General features: G+C 49.2%; 1 protein-coding gene across 1 annotated transcript in view; it reads left to right on the top strand.

The window, feature by feature from the left end:
* Positions 1 to 20,957, top strand: part of NEURL1B (neuralized E3 ubiquitin protein ligase 1B) — a 50,480-nt gene that overhangs the window by 12,529 nt on the left and 16,994 nt on the right. The window contains exon 2 of the mRNA XM_017859289.1: positions 16,387 to 16,932. Within this exon, the coding sequence (XP_017714778.1) occupies positions 16,387 to 16,932 (546 nt within the window). The remainder of the gene's footprint in view (positions 1 to 16,386; positions 16,933 to 20,957) is intronic.

Below are 20,957 nucleotides of genomic sequence, written 5' to 3' on the forward strand. Positions count from 1 at the left end.
TATGATTTTTATACCAGATAAGCTAAATTTTATCTTTATATTAGTGTGTTATTAATGTTAAACCTAATTTTAATAAAACCTTGTAGACATAGTTATCTAATTTTTAATGTTTGACTATAGGGTAAGATTTTATAGACTCTTTTAACCTTTTATAATTTTTGCTAAAGAGCAGGTTCGTGCTTTAAGAAAACCCATTGTGTTATTTTAATATCCAGTTCACAGAAAAACTGGATACCCTTTTAACTTTAGCCAGTATGTTTACACACACAATTTCCTTTACAATTAACATTTTAAAACTTGCTTAAACCTTCAAAACAAAAAAAATTTTACCTTTTAATGTAGGTAAAATCCGTTCTTAGGCCTTTTATAATCCTTTTACTAAAAGTCTATTTTACTTTCCTTATACACCTTGCACATAAACTTTTTTCAATAGTTTTACATTCAGGAGGCTTACTTTTAAATTATACAACATTTCTTGCATAAATTCCTTTTATAATACACTTTTCTTTCATGACTTTCATAGACAATTCTTCAACATGCCTCAACTTTCTGACTTATTGAAAACATCTCTTTCTTTAAACAACCAGTTATTTTAGGACAAGAATTTACCATATAACATTCTTTTTATATAAATTCTCCCCGACTTTTTTTTTTTTTCCTAAAGATCATAACCATTCTTTTCCAAAGCGAACTTCATGTCTGTGGACTAGATTGCCTAAAGCCATAAGATTAGAAGTTAGGATAATACATGTTACACTGTCAACTTTTAGCAAACTTTACTTTCGTTGAAAACTGTGTAAGTTTGGGATTTCAACTATCCTTTGCTGTTAATAAAACCTCATTTAGTCCAAATTAACTTAGAATTGGTATAGAGGGTTCCTTCCTGGTTCTGTAAGTACTTTAAGACTTGGCTGAGTGGAAACAGCTCACACTTTGAGCAGACCAATTATTAGGCAATTTTCCTAACTCTGCTTTTACAACAGTTTCCTTATCAATTACTGAATACCTATTGTGTCTTTTTCCCTCATCACCTGGGAGGAACCATCTATGTCCAGTCCTGAAGGGTGCTCCTCCTAGGTCTGGTCAGACCTTTGTATGGTAATTAAGATGTAGATCCTGTTAGGAAACCTGCTGGGTTAAGGGAATTATCAGTGGTTAATGTTAAATCATCTAACAGAATAGCCCCCTACTTTAAGATTTTTGAGTTAGTAAACTATTTTTTTTTTTTTTTTTTTTTTTTTTGACTTAGGATAGTTCTGAACTGGTGAGGTGCTCTCACAATGAGGTTTCCTCTAAAAGTCACTTTTCTACTTTTTTCTGTTAGCAAAGCCGTTGCCGCTACAGATTGAATGTATTTGGGCCATCCGCAGGGTACTGGGTTAAGGATTTTTGATGGAAGGCTACGGGTTGTCAGTGGCCTCAGTGCTTTTGGGCTACACTTTTGTTTACACCGACAACAAAGTGGTATTGGAGTGTTATAGGGTCANTGACTTAGGATAGTTCTGAACTGGTGAGGTGCTCTCACAATGAGGTTTCCTCTAAAAGTCACTTTTCTACTTTTTTCTGTTAGCAAAGCCGTTGCCGCTACAGATTGAATGTATTTGGGCCATCCGCAGGGTACTGGGTTAAGGATTTTGATGGAAGGCTACGGGTTGTCAGTGGCCTCAGTGCTTTTGGGCTACACTTTTGTTTACACCGACAACAAAGTGGTATTGGAGTGTTATAGGGTCACGGAGAAGACCTTTAATTATCAATTGTGGGTTCTAAATGTACCTTGGCTTTTAAAGGACTAGGGTACATTTTTTTTTTTTTTTCTTGACTGCTTGTATATCTCTCCCTTTCTCTTTGACTTTGTCTGACTCCCTTTTTGTCTGTCTCTTCCTCTCTCTCTTTCCCTCTCCTCTCTCTCTCTCTGCTGGTCTTTCCTTGCCTCTGCCAGCCGCTTAGGCTGCTGTTCTCCCCTCTCCCTCTTCACCTAGGGGAGGGACCGGCAGGAGTGGAGCTACTCTTTCTTCGCCCAAGAAGAAAGTGGGGGTTTGTGTGAGGTTCAACCCTTGAAATTAGCAGAAGGCTCAGCCCCTCAAACCAGGGGGTGTCTTGCCTTGCTTGTCCTGGAAGGTTGACCTGTTTCCTCCCTTTCCCCCTCTGAAGGTCCTTTGCACACTTCCCACTCGTGCTGTCCTCTCTGGCTGCTCCCCAAGGGAGAATTAGGCCCCTGTTTGTGTTGGTGTGCTGGTATAAATCCTACGGCAGGATCCGCCCCAAGCCATATGAGGTAGCTATGGAACCGCGAAGAGAACCCACTCACACTGTCCAGCAGTAGGACTTGTCATCACCATCCACACAAACGACACCACAAGCAAGGTGGTTGGTGATCACTCACGTACACACACATTTTGCCCTCCAGAATTTGACCACCAAGGAAGTACTTTACCGGCTCCCACGGCTTCTCCTTCCTTGGTCTATGCACAGAGTCGTTGCTGCAGTATGTGAGGATCCTTTAAGCTAGGTTGCTGGCCAGTTTTTTGGCTTGTTTTTTTTTTTTTTTTCCGCCTACTGAGAGCTCGGGTTATTCCTCACACTGGGTGGGTCTTGATTTCTCACCCTTGAGGCTGCCACAATAGGATGGGGTGCACCTCCTCATGAGAACCAGAGACCACCCCTGGAGGGGAATGTAATCACGGGGGAGCCCCCAAATTGTTGTATATAAAGTTTCGGTGCCACAAAAGGAATAGCACTCAAATATAAAATTTTCTTTTTAATCCTCAGCAAGGCAAGGATGTGCCCTTACAGATGGAGCAATGGTGAGCACACACTTGAACAAGGGGAAGGGGTTCTTATCCCTGACGCACGTGGCCTCTGCTGCTGTGTCTTTCCCCTATTGGCTAGGATTAGACCTTGCAGGTTAAACTAATTCTGATTGGCTAATTTAAAGAGAATGAAGGCGTGAGTGCTTTGGCAGGAGTCAGGGCAGAGCAGGTAGCAGGTAATCTGAATGAGTTAGGGTGCAGCAGGTGATCAGAATGAGAGGGGAGCAGGTGATCGGAATGAGTTAGGGTGGAGTAGATAATCTAAAAAGGTTGCTTTAGGAGGAAGTTTAAAAGTAGAAGGCAAAGAATTGAACATACTGACATATTAATTCTTTGAAAAGAAATTTAAAACTCATATCTAACAACCGCCATGTCCTCATCTTTAGGATGGGGATAATGACAGTCCCTCCCTCCCTAATGGGGCTGCGATGAGGAATAAATAGGAGATTCTAGGAGAAGTCCAAACCCAGCACAAGCTGGGAACTCTGTAAGTGGCCATTACCTTTTTTCCTTGGAGGCAAGGGATCTGTGCTCCCAAAATTGATATGAGCGGTAGGACCAAATAATCCTGCTATAGACTATTTGAGTCAGCACCTCACATCCCCATGACAGATGACTGGTTGGCTGGGGAAGCAATTCTGCATGATGACCAACAGCATGCATGGGCTTTGGATTCAGACCTGTGTCAAATCCTCACCCTGCTGCTTATCTGCCTCATGAACTTGTGCCAGCCCCTTACCTTCTCTGGGCCTAATGTCCCTATTGTGAAATGGGCTCATAGGGCTATAGAGAGGCCCAGCGAACCAAGGACTGTCAGATCACCAGAACTTAGGACACATGGGATGGAGATTCAAATCAGGGCTTCTGTGGGCGGAGGATCACCCAGGTGCTGAGGCAAGAGACTGAAGGCACAAACTGTTTCAGTATAACAAAGAAGCTAGTTAGAATAAGAATAGCCATAATACAAATTAGATATAGAGATGATCATGGACAATTATCAATCATTATAAACATTATTAATCATTAGCTTTTAATATTACTCTTTGTTGCATTACTAATATAACCTAGGAATAACCGGTGGGTAGGGGGTCAGATATTGAAGGGACATTGTGAGAAGTGACCTAGAAGGCAAGAGGTGAGCCTTCTGTCACACCCGCATAAGGGCCGCTTGAGGGCTCCTTGGTCAAGCAGTAACACCAGTGCCTGGGAAGGCACCCGTTACTTAGCAGACCGCGAAAGGGAGTCTCCTTTCCTGGAGGAGTCAGGGAACACTGCTCCACCAGCTTCTTGTGGAAGGCTGGATATCATCCAGGCCTGCCCACAGTCATCTGGAGGCCTAAACCCCTCCCCGTGGTGCTGTGCTTCAATGGTCACACTCCTCGTCCACTTTCATGTTCCTCCCATACTCCTGGTTCCTCTTTGAAGTTCGTAGTAGAGAGTGGTAGAAGGAATAGTGAAAGTCTTGAAGTCTTTGATCTTTCTTATAAGTGCATAGAAGAAAACACTGATGTATGCTGCCTTCTCGCTCTGCTTCAGCTACCTTAGAGGGAAGGGCCCCCTGTCCAGTGATCACATGATTTGCTTCACCTTGTCAATCACTTAGAAGATTCACCCTCTTTACCCTGCCCCCTTGTCTTGTATGCAATCAATAAATATCAGTGCGCCCAGCTGTTTGGGGCCATGACCGGTCTCCCAGGCCCAGCTGTTTTCTCTTTATATCTTTGTCTTGTGTCCTTATTTATTGCAGTCTCTCGTCTCCGCACATGGGGAGAACACCCACTAAGCCCCGTAGGGCTGGACCCTACAGGCTCCAGAGCATGCCTTCCAAGCACGTAGCCCTTTACCTCTTGGGGAAGGGAGCAGAAGGCCATGCGGGCTTCCTGCAGGCATCCTCAGTCCACGCTCACCTGCTCTCAAGAGCCCTTCAGGCATTTGGGGGAAGCCCTGCGTGGTGGGTGAGCAGGAGAGAGAAGAGAAGGCTGCATCTTCAGAGAAGGACGAGACACGCATCAGAGTCACTCCCTGGGGGGCCTCAGAGCCGAGCATGGCTGGGAAGATGACATTAGCTGACCTACCTTGTGTCAAGCACTATGCTGTCCTCCTTCCCTGCAGGGATGACTTCTGCCCTTTGCCGGCAGGAGCCATAGCATCTTTGTCATAGCCTTGGGAGCCAGGCTGGTATGAATTCAAACACCCATGCCACAATTCCTGGTCATGGGCAGCTCACCCAACCTCTCTGAGCCTCCCTCCTCCCTGGGAGGGGGTCTGGTAGCCATCACCTCCTCCAGCACCGTCAGGAGGTTCCTGCAAGGTCCTATGGGTGGGGGGCCATTGTCCCCTGGGAGATCTGCCTCTCCCATCAGGCCCTACCCCCAATTCTTTTTCCGGCCTCAAGGACACTCAGCCCTGGGGCTCCATCCCCCTGCTGGAATCAGTCACTTTCTTCCTTTTTTAGATACTTTGCTTATTGTTCGTCCCAAGTTCCGCCAAACTGTGGTCTTTGAGCAGCTCAAAACAAGCTGATTGATGATATCCACCACCATCCCTGCCCCACCCCCAGCCACAGCTTCCTTCCTGAGACGAAGCCAGTGTATTGCTCACCCTCTGTGCCAGAAGGTGGATTAAGCTACTTGTACGTAGTCTAGCTTTCTTCTTGCAGGTCAGGATGTGAGAGACCTTGGGGCCAGCAAACATTGTGCCCAGCTGTTGGGGTTGTAAAGAACATATCCTCAGTCCAGGAGCAAGAACAGCATTGCTCCAGGGGAACTTGGTCACTCCAAAAATGCTGACTTTTCAGGCCTTGCAGGTGCTCTCCTGGGGCTGAAGTTGGGAGCAGTCAGGCTTCTGGGCACCACCCAGGCTAGGGGAGTGGCTGTCCTCAAGGCAAAGAGAAGGAGAAACGGCAGGCCTGGCAACCTCAGCCAGCTTATCACTGGGCAGCTGCCAGGGGCTGCCAGGAGGAGAAGCAGGCGCTGAGGGGCAGGACCGCGTCAACCGTTGGAAGAGACGTTCAAAACCTGGACTGTTTTCTTACGCCTGCCATGCTGGGTCACTTTGACTGGCAGGGAAGAAAGGAAGGCCCAGGGTTTCAACTCATTTTTCAGAGAGGTGGATCCACAGGGGTTTCTTCCCTGATCCAAACCCTTCAGCAGCCCCCAGAACCTTCTGGAGGACTTTAACCTCCCTGCATGGCCTTTAAGACCCTTTGTGATACTGCCCCTGACTCCCACTCCTCTCCCCTCTCCCTTCTGGCCTGTACTTCTTGCAGTTCCCCAGTGCTCTCAGCTGATTCTCATCTCCAGGCCTTTGCGGGTGCTGTTCCCTCTGCCTGAAACACACTTCCCCATCCTTTATCATCCTCCCAGCCCTGCTTCCTGAGTCTGCAGAGCAGTTCCCCTGAGAAGCTGTCGCCACTGCCCCAGCCCTCCCTGGCCACCACCCTGTGCAGCCATGGGGTCTGCTTATGTCCATCCTTGCGGCTGGTCTCAGCTCGAGGGGGCAGGGACAATATGTGACTTGTCAGTGCATGTACCCGGCAGCCAGCGCGGGCCCTGGCCCAGAGCAGATGCTCTCTCTGTAAATGTCAGATGAAGGAGGAAGTGATGTACTTGAGGAGGAATGAGGGCACATTTCCCCCACCTCTCACTGTAGTGGGGCCCTAGCCCTGGGAGCCAGCGCCTCTGAAGTTGGAGTTTCCTGGGTCCCTTTATCAAGAAGAGACCTCAGTCAAGGGGCCCGGCAGAGGGTCGGAGTCAGCTTGGGAATCCCAGCCCCTGCTAAGTGTGCTTTGAGGGGGCGTCGGGATGACCTCACCCCCTGGGAACTCTCGCATCAGAGCCCACTCAAGCTGAGAGGTCTGCCACTTAGGCCTGGATGGAGTGGGCTTTTCTCCCCACAAGCAGCATCACGACCTCTGGCTTCTCTCTGCGATGTCCTTGCAGCTGTTGACGGGGTTTTGTTTGCAAAGCAAAGAGAGCAGAGTGGCAGTTTCCAGCGCGGGCTGGCCCTTTTCCCTTGGGGATGCTGGCCAACCAGGCCTCTGAAAAAGGAAACAAAGTCCCAGTAAGCTAGTGTCTGTCTCCTGAGTGCCTGTCACTGCCCCATTTGGCAGAGGTGAGGAAGGGTTGGTTATGTTTTTTGTTTTCTTTTTATTTATTTATTTATTTTTTTGAGATGGAGTCTCCCTCTGTCACCCAGGCTGGAGTGCAGTGGCATGATCTCAGCTCACTGCAACCTCCGCCTCCTGGGTTCAAGTGATTCTCCTGCCTCAGCCTCCCGAGTAGCTGGGATTATAGGTGCCCACCACTACGCCTGGCTCATGTTTGTATTTTTAGCAGAGGCAGGGTTTCACCATGTTGGCCAGGCTGGTCTCAAACTCCTGACCTCAGGTGATCTGTTCACCTCGGCCTTCCAAAGTGCTAAGATTACAGGCGTGAGCCTCTGTTCCCAGCCTGGTTATGTTTTTTTCCAGCCCACTTTTAAACCCATCAATGGAAAATGGAACTTTGTTGGCAAAGGTGACTGATATCTTGGCCCCTCTGGATATGGCAGGAAGCCTTGCTAACTACCAGCCTTGCCTTTTCCTCTCTCTAGAGCACAGCCTGCCCCCCTCGCCCCAACACACGTGAGCGCCATGTTGCTTCCTACTGCCAACAACACTGGTTTACATTTTGGACTTGGGCAAATGTCATTTGAACCAGAGATTTCTCACTCAAGATCTATAGTCCAAGGACACATGTTGTAAAGGTGCAGGTCCAGGAAGCCCCTGAAGTTGAATATCAGGTTGTGCATGGTGTCTGGGTGTGTTTCCGGGGGGAAACCTCTGTAGATTTTATTGCTTCTAACAAGGTCCATGAACCATTCCCCACACCCCGCCAACACTTCAAGGCAACACAAGGCAGTTGCCTTGAAGAAGGGGTAGGGTGGAAGAAAGCGCATAAGCCTGGTCATCTCAGACCCTCAGTTTCCTCATCTGGGAAATCAAGGTGGTAAAGCTCACTCTGGAGAGTTTTCCTAAAGATTAAACCCAATAAACCAAGACATGTACCCAGTACCTAGCAGAGGCTCAGTGAAACTCCAGTGTAATCCTCATGTTCAAAGGAAGAGGCAGAATAGACCATTCTCCCATTTGGCAATTCCCTTTCCTGATGGAGAGGAATCTGCTGAAAACCTCAGCCAGCATGCCATCTGCGGAACGCCAGCAGGCTGGAAGCCGGCGTCTCGGGGCCAGAGTATTGGGAGCTGTTGCTTCCTGCCATCCTCCTGACGGTGACTGCCATTTCCTCGGGCTCTTTTTAGATCAAAGGAAGGGCTAGGCTGGGGAGATGAGTGAGGATCATTCAGGGGGTGGCACAAGGCGCATTTAGGACACCTGCTGGGATGGCTTAAAAATAGGCTTCTGTCCTTGGACACCAAGTGGAAGCGACCCCAGGGTTTTCAAGAGGCCTCTGCCGGCCAAGGTTATGAGCCCTCCATGGGAGAAATGTTTCGGAACGTATTTTCCCAGCTGCCACAGGTAGGCATCTCTGACCCAGGAACAAACCTTTCCTAGTCAAAGGAACTAAATAAGGTTGTTAGAGGAGGCGATCAAGCGTTTAATGAGCACCTACTACATGCCACACACTGTGTGTCTGATGAGTTTGCTCTGTGCCATCCTCACAACAACCTTGCAGTGTAGAGATGACTTTTTTTACTTTTCTAGGTTGTTGGGGGCTGGGGGGGGGAAGAGAAGTTAAATATGGACCTCAAGATCACACAGCTAATAAATAAGCAAAACCAGAATTTAAACCCAAGTCTGACTCCAAGCCTGTGCTCTTTTTAACCACCTCTCAAACTGTGATGTAGAAATAAAAAGCAAGAAAGAGATGGAGGTGAGAGGGCAGGGCTTACCCAGCGGTTGGACTTGTTATTTCCCATGGGGAAGGGAAGGGCATGTTGTTTATTCAACATCTACTATGTGCCAGGACTTCTGCTGGGATTTTTCTATGCTCTCATTGCCCGTGTCAGCAGCCTGAGACAGGGGTCTAAGGTCACATGCCATTTACACATGACAGAACTGCAGCTCTGGGAGGTACAGTGACTTGCTCAAGGCTTTCAGACAAATCGGTAGCAAAGCACAGGCTTTCATCCAGAGCCCATGAAGAAAACCTCACAGCCACTCAGGTAGCAGTTCTTATGTTGACCTGCCTTCCAGAAAGACTTGCTAAGGCTGGGCAGTGGTGACCCTGACAGCCAGAGCAGAGTTCCCCCCTCCCTAACCACGGGCAGACACTCATCACCCACCTTCCAAATCTCTGCCATGCATTTCGAGTCTGGGCACTGTTTCCTTGACTAACTTCTGGAAAGATGCTGCCCTCTAGTCTTGGCGGGGCTGGAGCAGCCTGTGATTAACCATAGAGGTTGGGCTGAGCATGGTGGCTCATGCCTGTAATCCCAGCACTTTGGGAAGCTGAGGTGGGTGGATTGCTTGAGCCCAGGAGTTCAAGACCATCCCCAGCAACCTGACTCTACACACACACACACACAAAATTAGCCAGATGTGGTGGCACACACCTGTAGTCCTAGCTACTTGGGAGGCTGAGGTGGGAGAATCACTTGAGCTCAGGAGTTTGAGGCTACAGTGAGCTGTGATCATGCCACTGTACTCAGCCTGGGAGACAGAGCAAGACCTTGACTCAAGAAAAAATTTAAAAGGCCATGGGATTGACCAGGTGTGGTGGCTCACGCCTATAATCCCAGCACTTCAGGAGGCTAAGGCGGGTGGATCACAAGGTCAGGAATCAGCCTGGCCAATATGGTGAAACCCTGTCTCTACTAAAAATACAAAAATTAGTCAGGTGTGGTGGCGAGCGCCTGTAGTCCCAGCTACTCGGGAGGCTGAGGCAGGAGAATCGCTTGAACCCAGGAGGCGGATGTTGCAGTGAGCCGAGATCACGCCACTGCACTCCAGCCTGGGTGACAGAGCAAGACTCCATCTCAAAAAAACAAAAACAAAAAAGCCATGGGATTTGGGCCAGGGCTGTCCCTTCTCCCTTCTATGAATCAGAAGGGCAACTGCAAAGGTCTCCACTGAGTTCCCACCTCACAGAAACCGCACCTCCCCGACTTCTTCTTAGAGTCCCTGGACTCAATTCTTGGCCACAAGTGGGGGGCGTGGCTCATTGGCCGGGGGCCAGCACCCACCCAAGGCCAGCAGGGCCTCGGTCTTTCATGCGAGGGTGGCCAGTGGGATTTAGTCGCTGGTGTGGTTTGGGGGCCTCTTCCTGGCAGATGAGGTTTTATTTTATTATTAGTAGTAGTAGTAGTATTAGTATTAGTATTATTATTTTACCAGTGACAGGATGTCTGTTTGAGTCTAGTCCTGGTGCCAGAAGCTAAGAATCTGCACCCACAGACTTGGCCATTTGGGGGAATAGCTGTAGTGACTGCCAGGAGGCGAACCGTGGGGGACATTTCGCCCTCAATGGAATATTCCACAGCCGTGAAACAAGCAGAAAAGGCTTGGGAGCGATGTGGGGAAATGGTTTTGATGTAATGTTGAGTTAGAAAAGAAAAAGCAGGATACAAAACTGGCTGTGCATTCTGATGGTAAGAAAGTCAGGAAACTACTTACATTACTGAGTACTTCAGTGGTACTTATGGAAAAAAGTTAGGACAGGGAAAAAGCACGGGCTTGGGATCGGACAGGCTGGGGTCACATCTCAGCACTGCCCCCTTGCAGCTGCAGGGAAGTGTCTCTGCTGCCTAGAGCCTTGTTTTCTCCTGGATAAATGGAGACACCAATCCTGTAGGTGAAGGTTTGTTTTAAGAATTAGCTGATATCATGTGTCAAAAAAAATCCAGCACAGCCATGGTACATTGTGAGGGCACAGCCCACAGTTCTCATGTGGGATCAGGACTGGGACAATGCAAAATGCAGAGACAGGGTGCAAAAGTGGGGAGAGGCAGCAGGGGGTGGGGTAGATTTTTCTCCTCTTTTCTGAACTTTCTATGATGTGGCTGTTGTGTTTGTTTTAGCAATTTAAATGATAAAGTTCAGGTTTGCCATTGACATCTCCAAACTAGGATGATCCACAGGGCCCCTGGAGTCCAACCTCCACATTTTTCTGTTTCTTACAGGAACCGCTTTCCCTGAACCCAGCTGAAAGCAGATGCTGGTGTACTATTTGAGATTGCTTGTTGTTTTTCTTTTATTTTAAGCATCTACAATTTGTGTAAATAACACATCCTCTTAGAAACTTTTTAACTCTAGTTTTCTTTATCTCACGTCAGAGCTCTGGTCTGGGGGGGTGGGGAGGGGGGGCGGGAAATAAGAGTGTTTATCTCTTATTCCCTGAAGGAAGTCAGATCATATAATCAAGATTAAACAAATATGTAAACTTCGCTGGTTTCTTGGCCGCATTTTATCCTAACATATAGTTGCTTTTGCAGGAAACTTCCCCTATAGTAACAAGGCAGTACTTCTCTCCACCCCAGTATTCATTTAAATTGCAGGTCGCTCTTAAAGAACATCTCTTGGGATTCCCAGGCCCTTCTGTGAAGAAACTCTCCGACGGAGAGATGAGGTCAGAAAACAACAGTGAAGGGGAGGGGAGATAAAAATAATCAAATAAGGGTGGCCATGGCCGCCGGTGCTCAGAAGGGCTTTTGATCTGTGGTCATATTTAATGTTTCCTGGAGGATTTGCCAGCTGGAGGGGGCCTTGGCCTGCTGGGCACTGGGCGAAGCTGCACCAGGAGCTGAGTGCCTTGCACAAGGCCACCATGAGCATGGACAGCACAGGCCTCTGCTGTCCCTGAGCTACCTCCGCTGATGGTCTACACCCAGGTGCTGCTTCCCCTGCTCATTTGGGATTTGTCCCTTCCTCTTAACCTCGTGGTTCTAGAGATGGCCCACAGCCTGACTCTGTGTCCACCCTCCTTGCTGCCCTGGAGGCCCCTCCCTGACAGGCAGTGTGGGCGTGGCCGTGGCCCTGCTTTGCCAAAAGCGGCCCTGCTTTGCCAAAAGCCCTGTAAGTAGCTCCCTCTTGCCCATGCAGTGCAGTCTGAGTCTCTTGGGCTGGCATTTAGGGCCTTCCCATCTGGTTCCTGTGATGTCTGCAGCACCCTCGCCCTCACCTCTGCAAGGCAGTGACTGCCCAACCTGGCACACCCTCTGCCACACCTACCATATCACTTTACCCTCCCTCCAAATTCCAGCCTCCCCCTGCCTCTGCCCCTACCGTTCTCCTTGGCTCCCTCTCCTCCCTCGAGACCTGGCTTAATGGGCATCCCACTATTCCCAGCCTCTAGCTGAGTCCAGGGCCTCCTCCAGGTCCCTAGTCTCCCCAGTGCCATCGCCTGAGATGGTCTTTATCATGCCTGTTGTCATTGGGCATTCAGCTGTGTGTCTGCTTGACCTGGAGAGACTCAGATCTCCACGAAGGCAGGATGTGTGTGATCTACAGGAAGGATTACTGGATGAAGAAATGAATGAGCAGTGGAATGAACATTTTGTCTGCTACCTGTGCCAGTCCAGTGCCTGGCAATTCCACCCAGGGATGAAGGAAGTCAATAGGCAGCCTCTAGTCTCCCTCTCCTACCTTAGGGGTCTATGGCCTAGCCCTTCTGTCAATCTTGTGTTGGTTTCTAAAAGGCAGAGAGACTATGGTAAAATGGCAAAAAACAAACAAACAACAACAACAACAAAAAAAAACAGAGCTAGGATCACACACACCTGGCTTCAATCCCTGGTTTCATCTCTGCCCTTAACTAAACCAGCTGTGTGACTTGAGGCAAGTGACTTGACCTCTCTGAAACTCCATTTCTTTATCCATGCTGGGGATGGATAACAGTAGTCCTTACCTCATAGAGACACTACTAGGATTAAATGATGAAATGCATGGCACATGACCAGCCCAGAGTTAAGTGTCTGAATGCGCCGTGATTCTCTCAGTCAGGACATTGTTGGTTGCTAGTATCAGAAACCCAGCTCAACCTGGCTTAGAGCAGAAGAGGGCGCCCCTAGCCAAAAAGTCTGCCGTCATCTGATTGGCCACCCTAGTCTCTAGAGTTGGAGTGAGGTCAATCCACTAGCTGGCGGAAAGCGAGATCTCCCAAGGAAAACTGGAGCATAGTAGCCAGAAAAAGAGGGATGGATACTGGGCAGGCAGAAACAGCAGGTGCCCCCATGACTAACTGTGGTGGGAGGTGTAGAAAGGCGGAGGCCTTCACCACAGCCCAACGCTGAGGGAGGTGGTGCTCAGCCACCCCTCCCGGGCCTTACCCTTCTTGCATGAAAATGACCTCCATATTCTGCCTCCCTGCATCAGGGGTGGCCTAGCGAGAAGAGCCCAAGAAAGGGTTTTCTGCCCTGACCCTGACTGACCTTGAGCTTGGGCAGACCCCACTCCCTCTGATGGCCCATTTTCCCATCTGTAAAATGGGCTTGTTGGAGGAGACGATCCCTGAGGTCTGCTCAAGCTCTCACTGTAACACAGGCAGCAACTGGTGTTTATCAAGCCTGGTGTGTGCTGAGCCCAGGGAAACCAAAGATGGCATGGACAAGCCCCTGCCCTCCAGGATCTACTACTGGTATCTCCCTACCCTGTCCTTACCACCATTCTGCTTCCCATTCAAGTGTCTGTTATAGAACCAAAAGGTCAGCTGGGTGCAGTGGCTCACGACTGTAATCCCAGCACTTTGGGAGGCCGAGGTGAGTGGGTCACTTGAGGTCAGGAGTTCAAGACCCGCCTGGGCAACATGGCGAAATCCTGTCTCTACTAAAAAAAATAAATAAAAAATAAAATAAAAATTAGCCGAGCATGGTGGTGCACACCTGTAATCCCAGCTACTCGGGAGGCTGAGGCAGAAGAAGTGCTTAAACCCAAGAGGTGGAGGTTGCAGTGAGCTGAGATCATGCCATTGCACTCCAGCCTGGGCAACAGAGAAAGATTCCATTTCAAAAAAAAAAAAAGAGGCCAGGCGCTGTGGCTCAAGCCTGTAATCCCAGCACTTTGGGAGGCCGAGACGGGCGGATCATGAGGTCAGAAGATCGAGACCATCCTGGCTAACACGGTGAAACCCCGTCTCTACTAAAAAATACAAAAAACTAGCCGGGCGAGGTGGCGGGCGCCTGTAGTCCCAGCTACTCAGGAGGCTGAGGCAGGAGAATGGCGTAGACCTGGGAGGCGGAGCTTGCAGTGAGCTGAGATCCGGCCACTGCACTCCAGCCTAGGCGACAGAGCAAGACTCCGTCTCCAAAAAAAAAAAAAAAAAAAAAGAACCAAAAGGCCTTTTTCAAACATCTATTGAATATAGTTGAAATGTCCAAAGCAAGTAGACTGAATGTCTTCTATTTTCCTATATAAAAATGAATGAAAACCTTCAAATCTGTACTACCTTCAAGACATATCCAGAATCTAACCCCTTCCCACCAGCTTTACTGGTACCCACCCCCGATAGGAGCCATCATGATCTCTGCCATGGAATAATCCAGTAGCTTTGCTGGCCCAAGCATCCTTGCCCCCGCCTCCCAGCAGTCCACTCTGCACACAGTGGCCTGGGCACTCCTATCATGTCTCTCCTCGAAACCTTCAGTAAGGTCTCATCGCATTCAAAGTAAAATGGTTAAAGAAAAATCAAACAACAGGCTCTCCCCCCTCCCCACCCCAGCTCTGATCTCATTTCTACCCGCTTCCCTCCTTGCTCCCACCATTCTGGCTACACTGGCTTCCTTGTCATTTCTCAGCCACACCTCAGGGCCTTTGCACTTGCTGTACCTCCTACCTGGAATGATCTTCCCCCAACCACCCTCCCAGCTCATTTGCTTCCCTCCTTCAGGCTTCTGCTCCAAAGTCACTCATCAGGGAGGCCCTTCCGCAGAGTCCTAAGAAAACACCTCTCTGCCCCGCCTCGTTGGCTGAATTTTACTCTGTAATGCTTCCCACCAGGAAGAGTATGTTTTTTATCGTCTGACTTTGCCCACTGGAATGTCAGCTCCATCAGAGCAACAACCTTGTCTGTCTTGGTGATTGCTGTATTCCCAGTGCCTGGCATGGTGCCTGGCGCATACTATGCACTCGCTTCATATGTGTTAAGTGAATGAATGACTGAAGCCCCTTATGTTCCTTTCTAATGTGGAACCTTGGCTTTTTTATTCCTTATATTTTGTCTTCTGTGGGCCAGCGGCTTCTGTTTGGAGAGCGGCCTCCCAGCTTCCAGGCATGATTTCCTCTCCCTGTGACTGGGCCTTCCTTCTTCCAGGGTCTGGGGAGGGGCTCCATGTCTTGTTTGCCTCATCATTGCCTCTCCCTCTTCATTTTCCCCTGCCCTAGCTCCCATCAGGCTCAGCACCCATCGAACCACCCCGGCCCCGCCTCCACTCTGTGATGCACCCAGAGCACGGTGCACCCCGTGGCTGGGCGTGGGAGGAGTGGTCTTTCATTCCTGGGGGCGCCATTCTTCTCATTGTGTGCCTTGGGCGGACTGTGGTTTGTGAGAATTTGCCATGTAAATTGTACTCAGCTGCTGGGTGAAGAGCAGCAGAGATTCATGTAGTAATCACCAGCCCTGCCACCCCCCAGGATCCCAGAGCCCCCAGGAACCACCCCTAGGATGGGAGAAGGAAAGGTAGGGGGAGAGGAAGAATCCCGCTTGACATTGAGCCACCTGGCTTTGTGACCAGATCCTTTGAAAGACCACCCCGGGACTCCCCAGGTCCTTCAAAGCAGAATGTCTTTAGAAATGAACCCCTAAGGTGTCCGTTCCGGAAAAGCCAACGTTGCTCATAAGCAATGCCTTCATTTTCTGTGGCTGAGGGGAGGGGAAGTCCCTGAATCCTGGCTTGGATGTGCTTTGGAACCTCAGTAATATATATCATCAGTAATAATATCATATGATTAACGACTTGTTACACACACACACTGTGCCAGGTCGTACCCCAGGGACTTCATCCACATTCTCTTTCAGCAGCTGTGAGTGGAGTCATGTCCCCGTTTTCCAGGCAAAAAGACAAGCTAGAGAAGTGACAGCTCTGCCCCATACCTCCCACCTAGGAAGTGCCAGAGCTGGGATTCAGGCTGCCATGGCCGTTTCTATTGACTGACCTGTCTTAGCTTTTGAATAAAAGTAGGGGAGGTATTTGGATGCTTTGCACAGAGAAAAGCAGCCAAATACCTCCACTCCTAACCCAAGAATCCAGGACTTTTAGAGGCGCTCTGTGGCCCAGAGGTGACTCCGGGAGGTCCTTGTAGATTTGGAGGGATTTGATGGGGATGGAGAAGTGATTTGGCTCCTGGCTGGCTGTCGTGACAAGCTCTTGGTGTTGGCCCCTCTGACAGTGAAACAGCTCTAGTGTTTCACCACACACGCACTATACCTTGGTTTGCTTATCTGTGGCATGGGTATGGTGACTGCTGTGGCAAAGAGATTAGGGCCGGTTAGGGCCGGTCGCCCTTTGGTGTAGCCTGGAACCTTCTCATCAATAACCAGTCCAATTAAGATGGAATTTCAAATGAAAATGATTGTTAAATAAAGACCAATCGGGGCCCGCAGGAGTTCGGAGGAGGCCTAACCTTGCTGCCTGTCTCTTTCCACAGACCCGAGCCCACCGGCGCGCCTCCTGGCCACCCGGCCGTGCTGTGGCCCCGGTCCCGAGCGGCGCCCGGTCCTGGGCGAGGCGCCGCGCTTCCACGCGCAGGCCAAAGGCAAGAACGTGCGGCTGGACGGCCACTCGCGCCGGGCCACGCGGCGCAACAGCTTCTGCAACGGCGTCACGTTCACGCAGAGGCCCATCCGGCTGTACGAGCAGGTGCGCCTGCGCCTGGTGGCCGTGCGCCCGGGCTGGAGCGGCGCGCTGCGCTTCGGCTTCACTGCGCACGATCCGTCGCTCATGAGCGCCCAGGACATCCCCAAGTACGCCTGCCCCGACCTGGTCACGCGGCCCGGCTACTGGGCCAAGGCACTGCCCGAGAACCTGGCGCTGCGCGACACGGTGCTGGCCTACTGGGCGGACCGCCACGGCCGCGTGTTCTACAGCGTGAACGACGGCGAGCCGGTGCTCTTCCACTGCGGCGTGGCCGTGGGCGGCCCGCTCTGGGCGCTCATTGACGTCTACGGCATCACGGACGAGGTGCAGCTTCTGGGTAGGTCGCGGGCGCGGCGCCCCCTGGGGACCTGGCAGCGGTACCCTTGCGCGTGGGTGTGTGCTTCATTAGTAGCCACAGTCACTTACGGAGGGCTCCTTTTGCCAGGCGTGGCACTAAGCGCTTTACGCCTTTTAACTCATTTATTTCTCACAACAACCTACCCTCCCGTTTTACAGATGCGAAAACTGAGGCATGAAGAGGTTAAATTATTTGTGCTGCAAAGCCAGGATTGGGACCCACATGGCTTGAACCCATGCTCTGGCCCAGGTTCATTCACTCACTCATTCCTTCATTTCCTAGTTTATTTGTTCATTCATTCTTTCACTCATTCATTTCCTCATTTGCACATGTATTCATTTGCTCGCTCCTTCGCCCATTCATTCACACACTTCCATTTGCTCATTTAGTCATTCATTCACCCACTCAGCATCAAACTTAGGCTCTGATCATAAACACCCGTGGAATACCTCCACGGCACGTGCAGAGAGTAGTTAGGTGTGGCAAACCCTGGCCCACATTAAGGGGCTTGGGGTGCTGGGGAGGCTGACAGGTGTGAGCCCGATTCTCACGGAGGAGGCAGCCGCTAATGCCCACATCCTGATGGTGAGAATTCATGGGAGTAGAAGTTTGCTGCCTGTATCTCAAGAGCTTTTTAAAAAAACTGTAAAATTCACATAATAGAACAGCAACCATTTTTAAGTGTACAACTGAGTGGCATATAGTTGGCAACTATCACCTCTATCCAGCTCTAAAACATGTCATCACCCCAAAGGGAAACCCTACCCATTAAGCAGCCACTCCCTATTCTCCCCTCGTTCCAGCCCGGGCAACCACTCATCTGCTTTCTGTTTGAAACCTTAGCGCTTGAACCTACAGATTGCACCGGAACCAGCCCAGCCTCGACCTCTTGGGGAGTAAAGGGAGAGCAGGTTTGTCAGGGAATCTGGACACAGCTCTTGGTGTAGCTTACATGCATTGCTGAAATGCATGGATCTAAAGGTTTGCAGATGTTGACAGACTGATACACCTGTCCATAACCCCAGAGGTGATCCTTCTGAGTCAAGCCTTCTCTTCTCCAGAGGTAGCCACTCTTCTGATTTTTCACCATAGGTTAGTTTTGCCTGTTTTTGAACTTCATGTGAATGGAATCACACGGTATTTACCCATTGGTATCTGGCTTCTTTATCTCGGCATCATATTTTTCAGATTCATCCACAATGTTGCTGTATCAGTAGTTTGTTCATTTTTATTGCTAAGTGTGCTAAGCAGTATCCCATGAGCTGGATGACCAGAGTTGGTATATCTGAATGTCTGGGCTATTTCTGGCTTTTCAGCTGCATCTTGTGGGAGAACCCTGGCCTGGGCTTCTTGCTTCTCTACCTCATCCCCTTCATTACCCCACCATTAGGCAAGGAGGAAAGATTCATGCATCCAAGCTATGCCCCAACCCACAGAAGTAGGGAGACAGTGGAACATCTGAGTGGTCAAGAGCAGGGTGTTGGATCACATAGACCTCTGTTCTGGAAGTGACTCTCCATTTGCCAGCTGTGTGGCCTTGGCCAGGTGACTGAACCTCTCTGTGCCTCAGTTTTGTTTTGTTTTCATCTACAAAATGGACTCATGATAGCACCCACACCATGGGATTATTGATAAGGTTACATGAGATGATGTCTGAAAGGGATGCAGCACAGTTCCTGGCACAGAGAAGGCACTCAAGAAATAACAGTTAAGAAATAAGAAGCTCTGCCCATTTGCGAGTGAGCCGGAGCATGTGTCCAAATTCCAGGCTTAGACAAGATTGTGAAGAACTACCCACCCTCCAAGCTGGAGCCTTACTTGGGCATTTTAACTGTGTGTCCCCTCATGCTCTTTTCCATGCAAACCTTTGTTATTTCACCTCCAGGAGATACAGGTTTCTGAAACCTAGATTTCCCATCATCTTTTTTGGAGCTCTTTGTTCCTATCCAGCAGGGAAGCAATCCCACCTCATTCACCTGCTCATTCGCAGCCCATGTCTCTGAGTAACAGCCAAGAAATCACAGCCACTCCATAATCAGCTCAAGTGGATTCGGATTTTTTTAAAAAAATACAAATTGGAAGCAGCCTCTGATGACTTAATGAGACTGCATAAATCTGTGAGGTGAACTCTCCCCCTCCCCACTCTATTTCCTTATTCAGCAAACCATTATTGAACTCCTACAACATTATAGGAAGGGAGAGGTAGAGTCTGCTGGAACGTCAGCGTGACATGGCAGACGTGAGCCTCAGCTTCCCTTATCTACAAGTCGTCCCTGAGCTGTGCTCATTGATGGAAAGTACCTGGCACAGGTGCCACAGGACAGTGATCACAGAATTATTCTGTCCTTTATTTTTTCTCTGCCTCATATGATCTGCAGAAACACAAACATATATAAAAGAGGAAAATGGTATTAGAAGGAATTTCATCCATGGGTGATAAAATCATGGGTGAATTTTACTTCCTTGTACCTCTGAGTCACCTTTTAAAACTACATATATGTAAAGAGCTTGTATTGCTTTTATAGTCAGGAAGAGCAATAAGGTTTATTGTCCTTCCTGAAGGTTATATGAGATAACAGGGGAAGTTCCTGACACGTGACTGAGGCTCAATGAATGTTTATTTTCTTCCCAGAGGAAAAGCAAGTTGTCATTGGTTACATCAGGGTAAAAGGATTATGAGTGACTTTTTTTTTCCAAGATAACAATGATTTATAATCAGGAAAAATGTTATAGTAACATAAGAAGCTAAACAGTCATGATTTTGTATGGTTTAAGTACAGGAGACAAATACCCTGCTGTTTCCAGGACAGGATGAGGCACCATGAGAACATCAAAAATCCCACCTGAAATCTCCCAATACCTGGGAGGATTTGGCTTCCTGAAGGTGGTGTCCAAGGTATCCAATGGATACGTAAAGAGACAGCCAGTTTCTGTGCTGTCCTGAGCACTTTGAACTCCTTTCCATCACAGGGAACAAGGGGCTGACATGGTTCCTTTAGAGCTTCCCAGTTGTAAATTCTAGAATTGAAAACCCCTGAGACCCCTTCATTCCTCCCTCACCACAATCAGGTCGCACTGGATAAAGCCTGAAAACCAACAAACAAAAGTGGCATTTGGGTAAATAGGGTTGTCAAACCAAGCAAATACAAATATAGGACACCCAGTTACATTTGAATTTCAGATAAACGAGGAAAAAAAATGTTTGACACAGGGTTTCATTCTTGTCACTCAGGCTGGAGTGCAGTGCCATGAACACAGCTCACTGCAACCTCAACCTCCTGGGCCCAAAGAATCCTCCTGCCTCAGCCTCCCGAGTAGCCAGGACCACAGGCTCATGCCTGGCTAATTAGGAAAATTTTTCAGTACAAGCATATCCCATGCAATATTTGGGACATACTTATGCAAAAAAAAAAAAAAGTGTTTGTCAGAAATTCAAATGTGACTAGGTGCAGTGGCTCACGCCTGTAATCCCAGCACTTTGGGAGGCCGAGGCAGGTGGATCACCTGAGGTCAGGAGTTCGAGACCAGCCTGGCCAATATGGTGAAACCCCGTCTCTACTAAAAATGCAAAAATTAGCCAGGCCTGGTGGCAGGCACCTGTAATCCCAGCTACTTGGGAGGCTGAAGCAGAAGAATCGCTTGAACCTGGGAGGCGGAGGTTACAGTGAGCCGAGATGGTACCACTGCACTCCAGCCTGGGTGACAGAGCAACACTCCGTCTCAAAAAAATAAATTAAATTAAATAAAAACATGTAACTGAGCATCCTGCATTTCATCTGGCAATCCTTGTCTAGGAAGCATCCACCCCAGCTGTGGGGCTTTTGCCTGTTGAAACTGTGGGCCCAACCCAGTATCCTCCTGCATGGAGTCCAGCTGCAGCAGAGAGTGCTGCATCTATGGGCCAGACCCTGGGGTGCCCTTTCTAGATAAAGAATCCAGAGTTCTGAGAAGGATAGTGACAAGCCGAGAACCACCAAGACGGTCAGTGGCAGAGCCAGGACTGG

Source organism: Rhinopithecus bieti, unplaced genomic scaffold (assembly GCF_001698545.2).
Source record: "Rhinopithecus bieti isolate Rb0 unplaced genomic scaffold, ASM169854v2 scaffold_49762, whole genome shotgun sequence".
Lineage (NCBI taxonomy): Eukaryota > Metazoa > Chordata > Mammalia > Primates > Cercopithecidae > Rhinopithecus > Rhinopithecus bieti.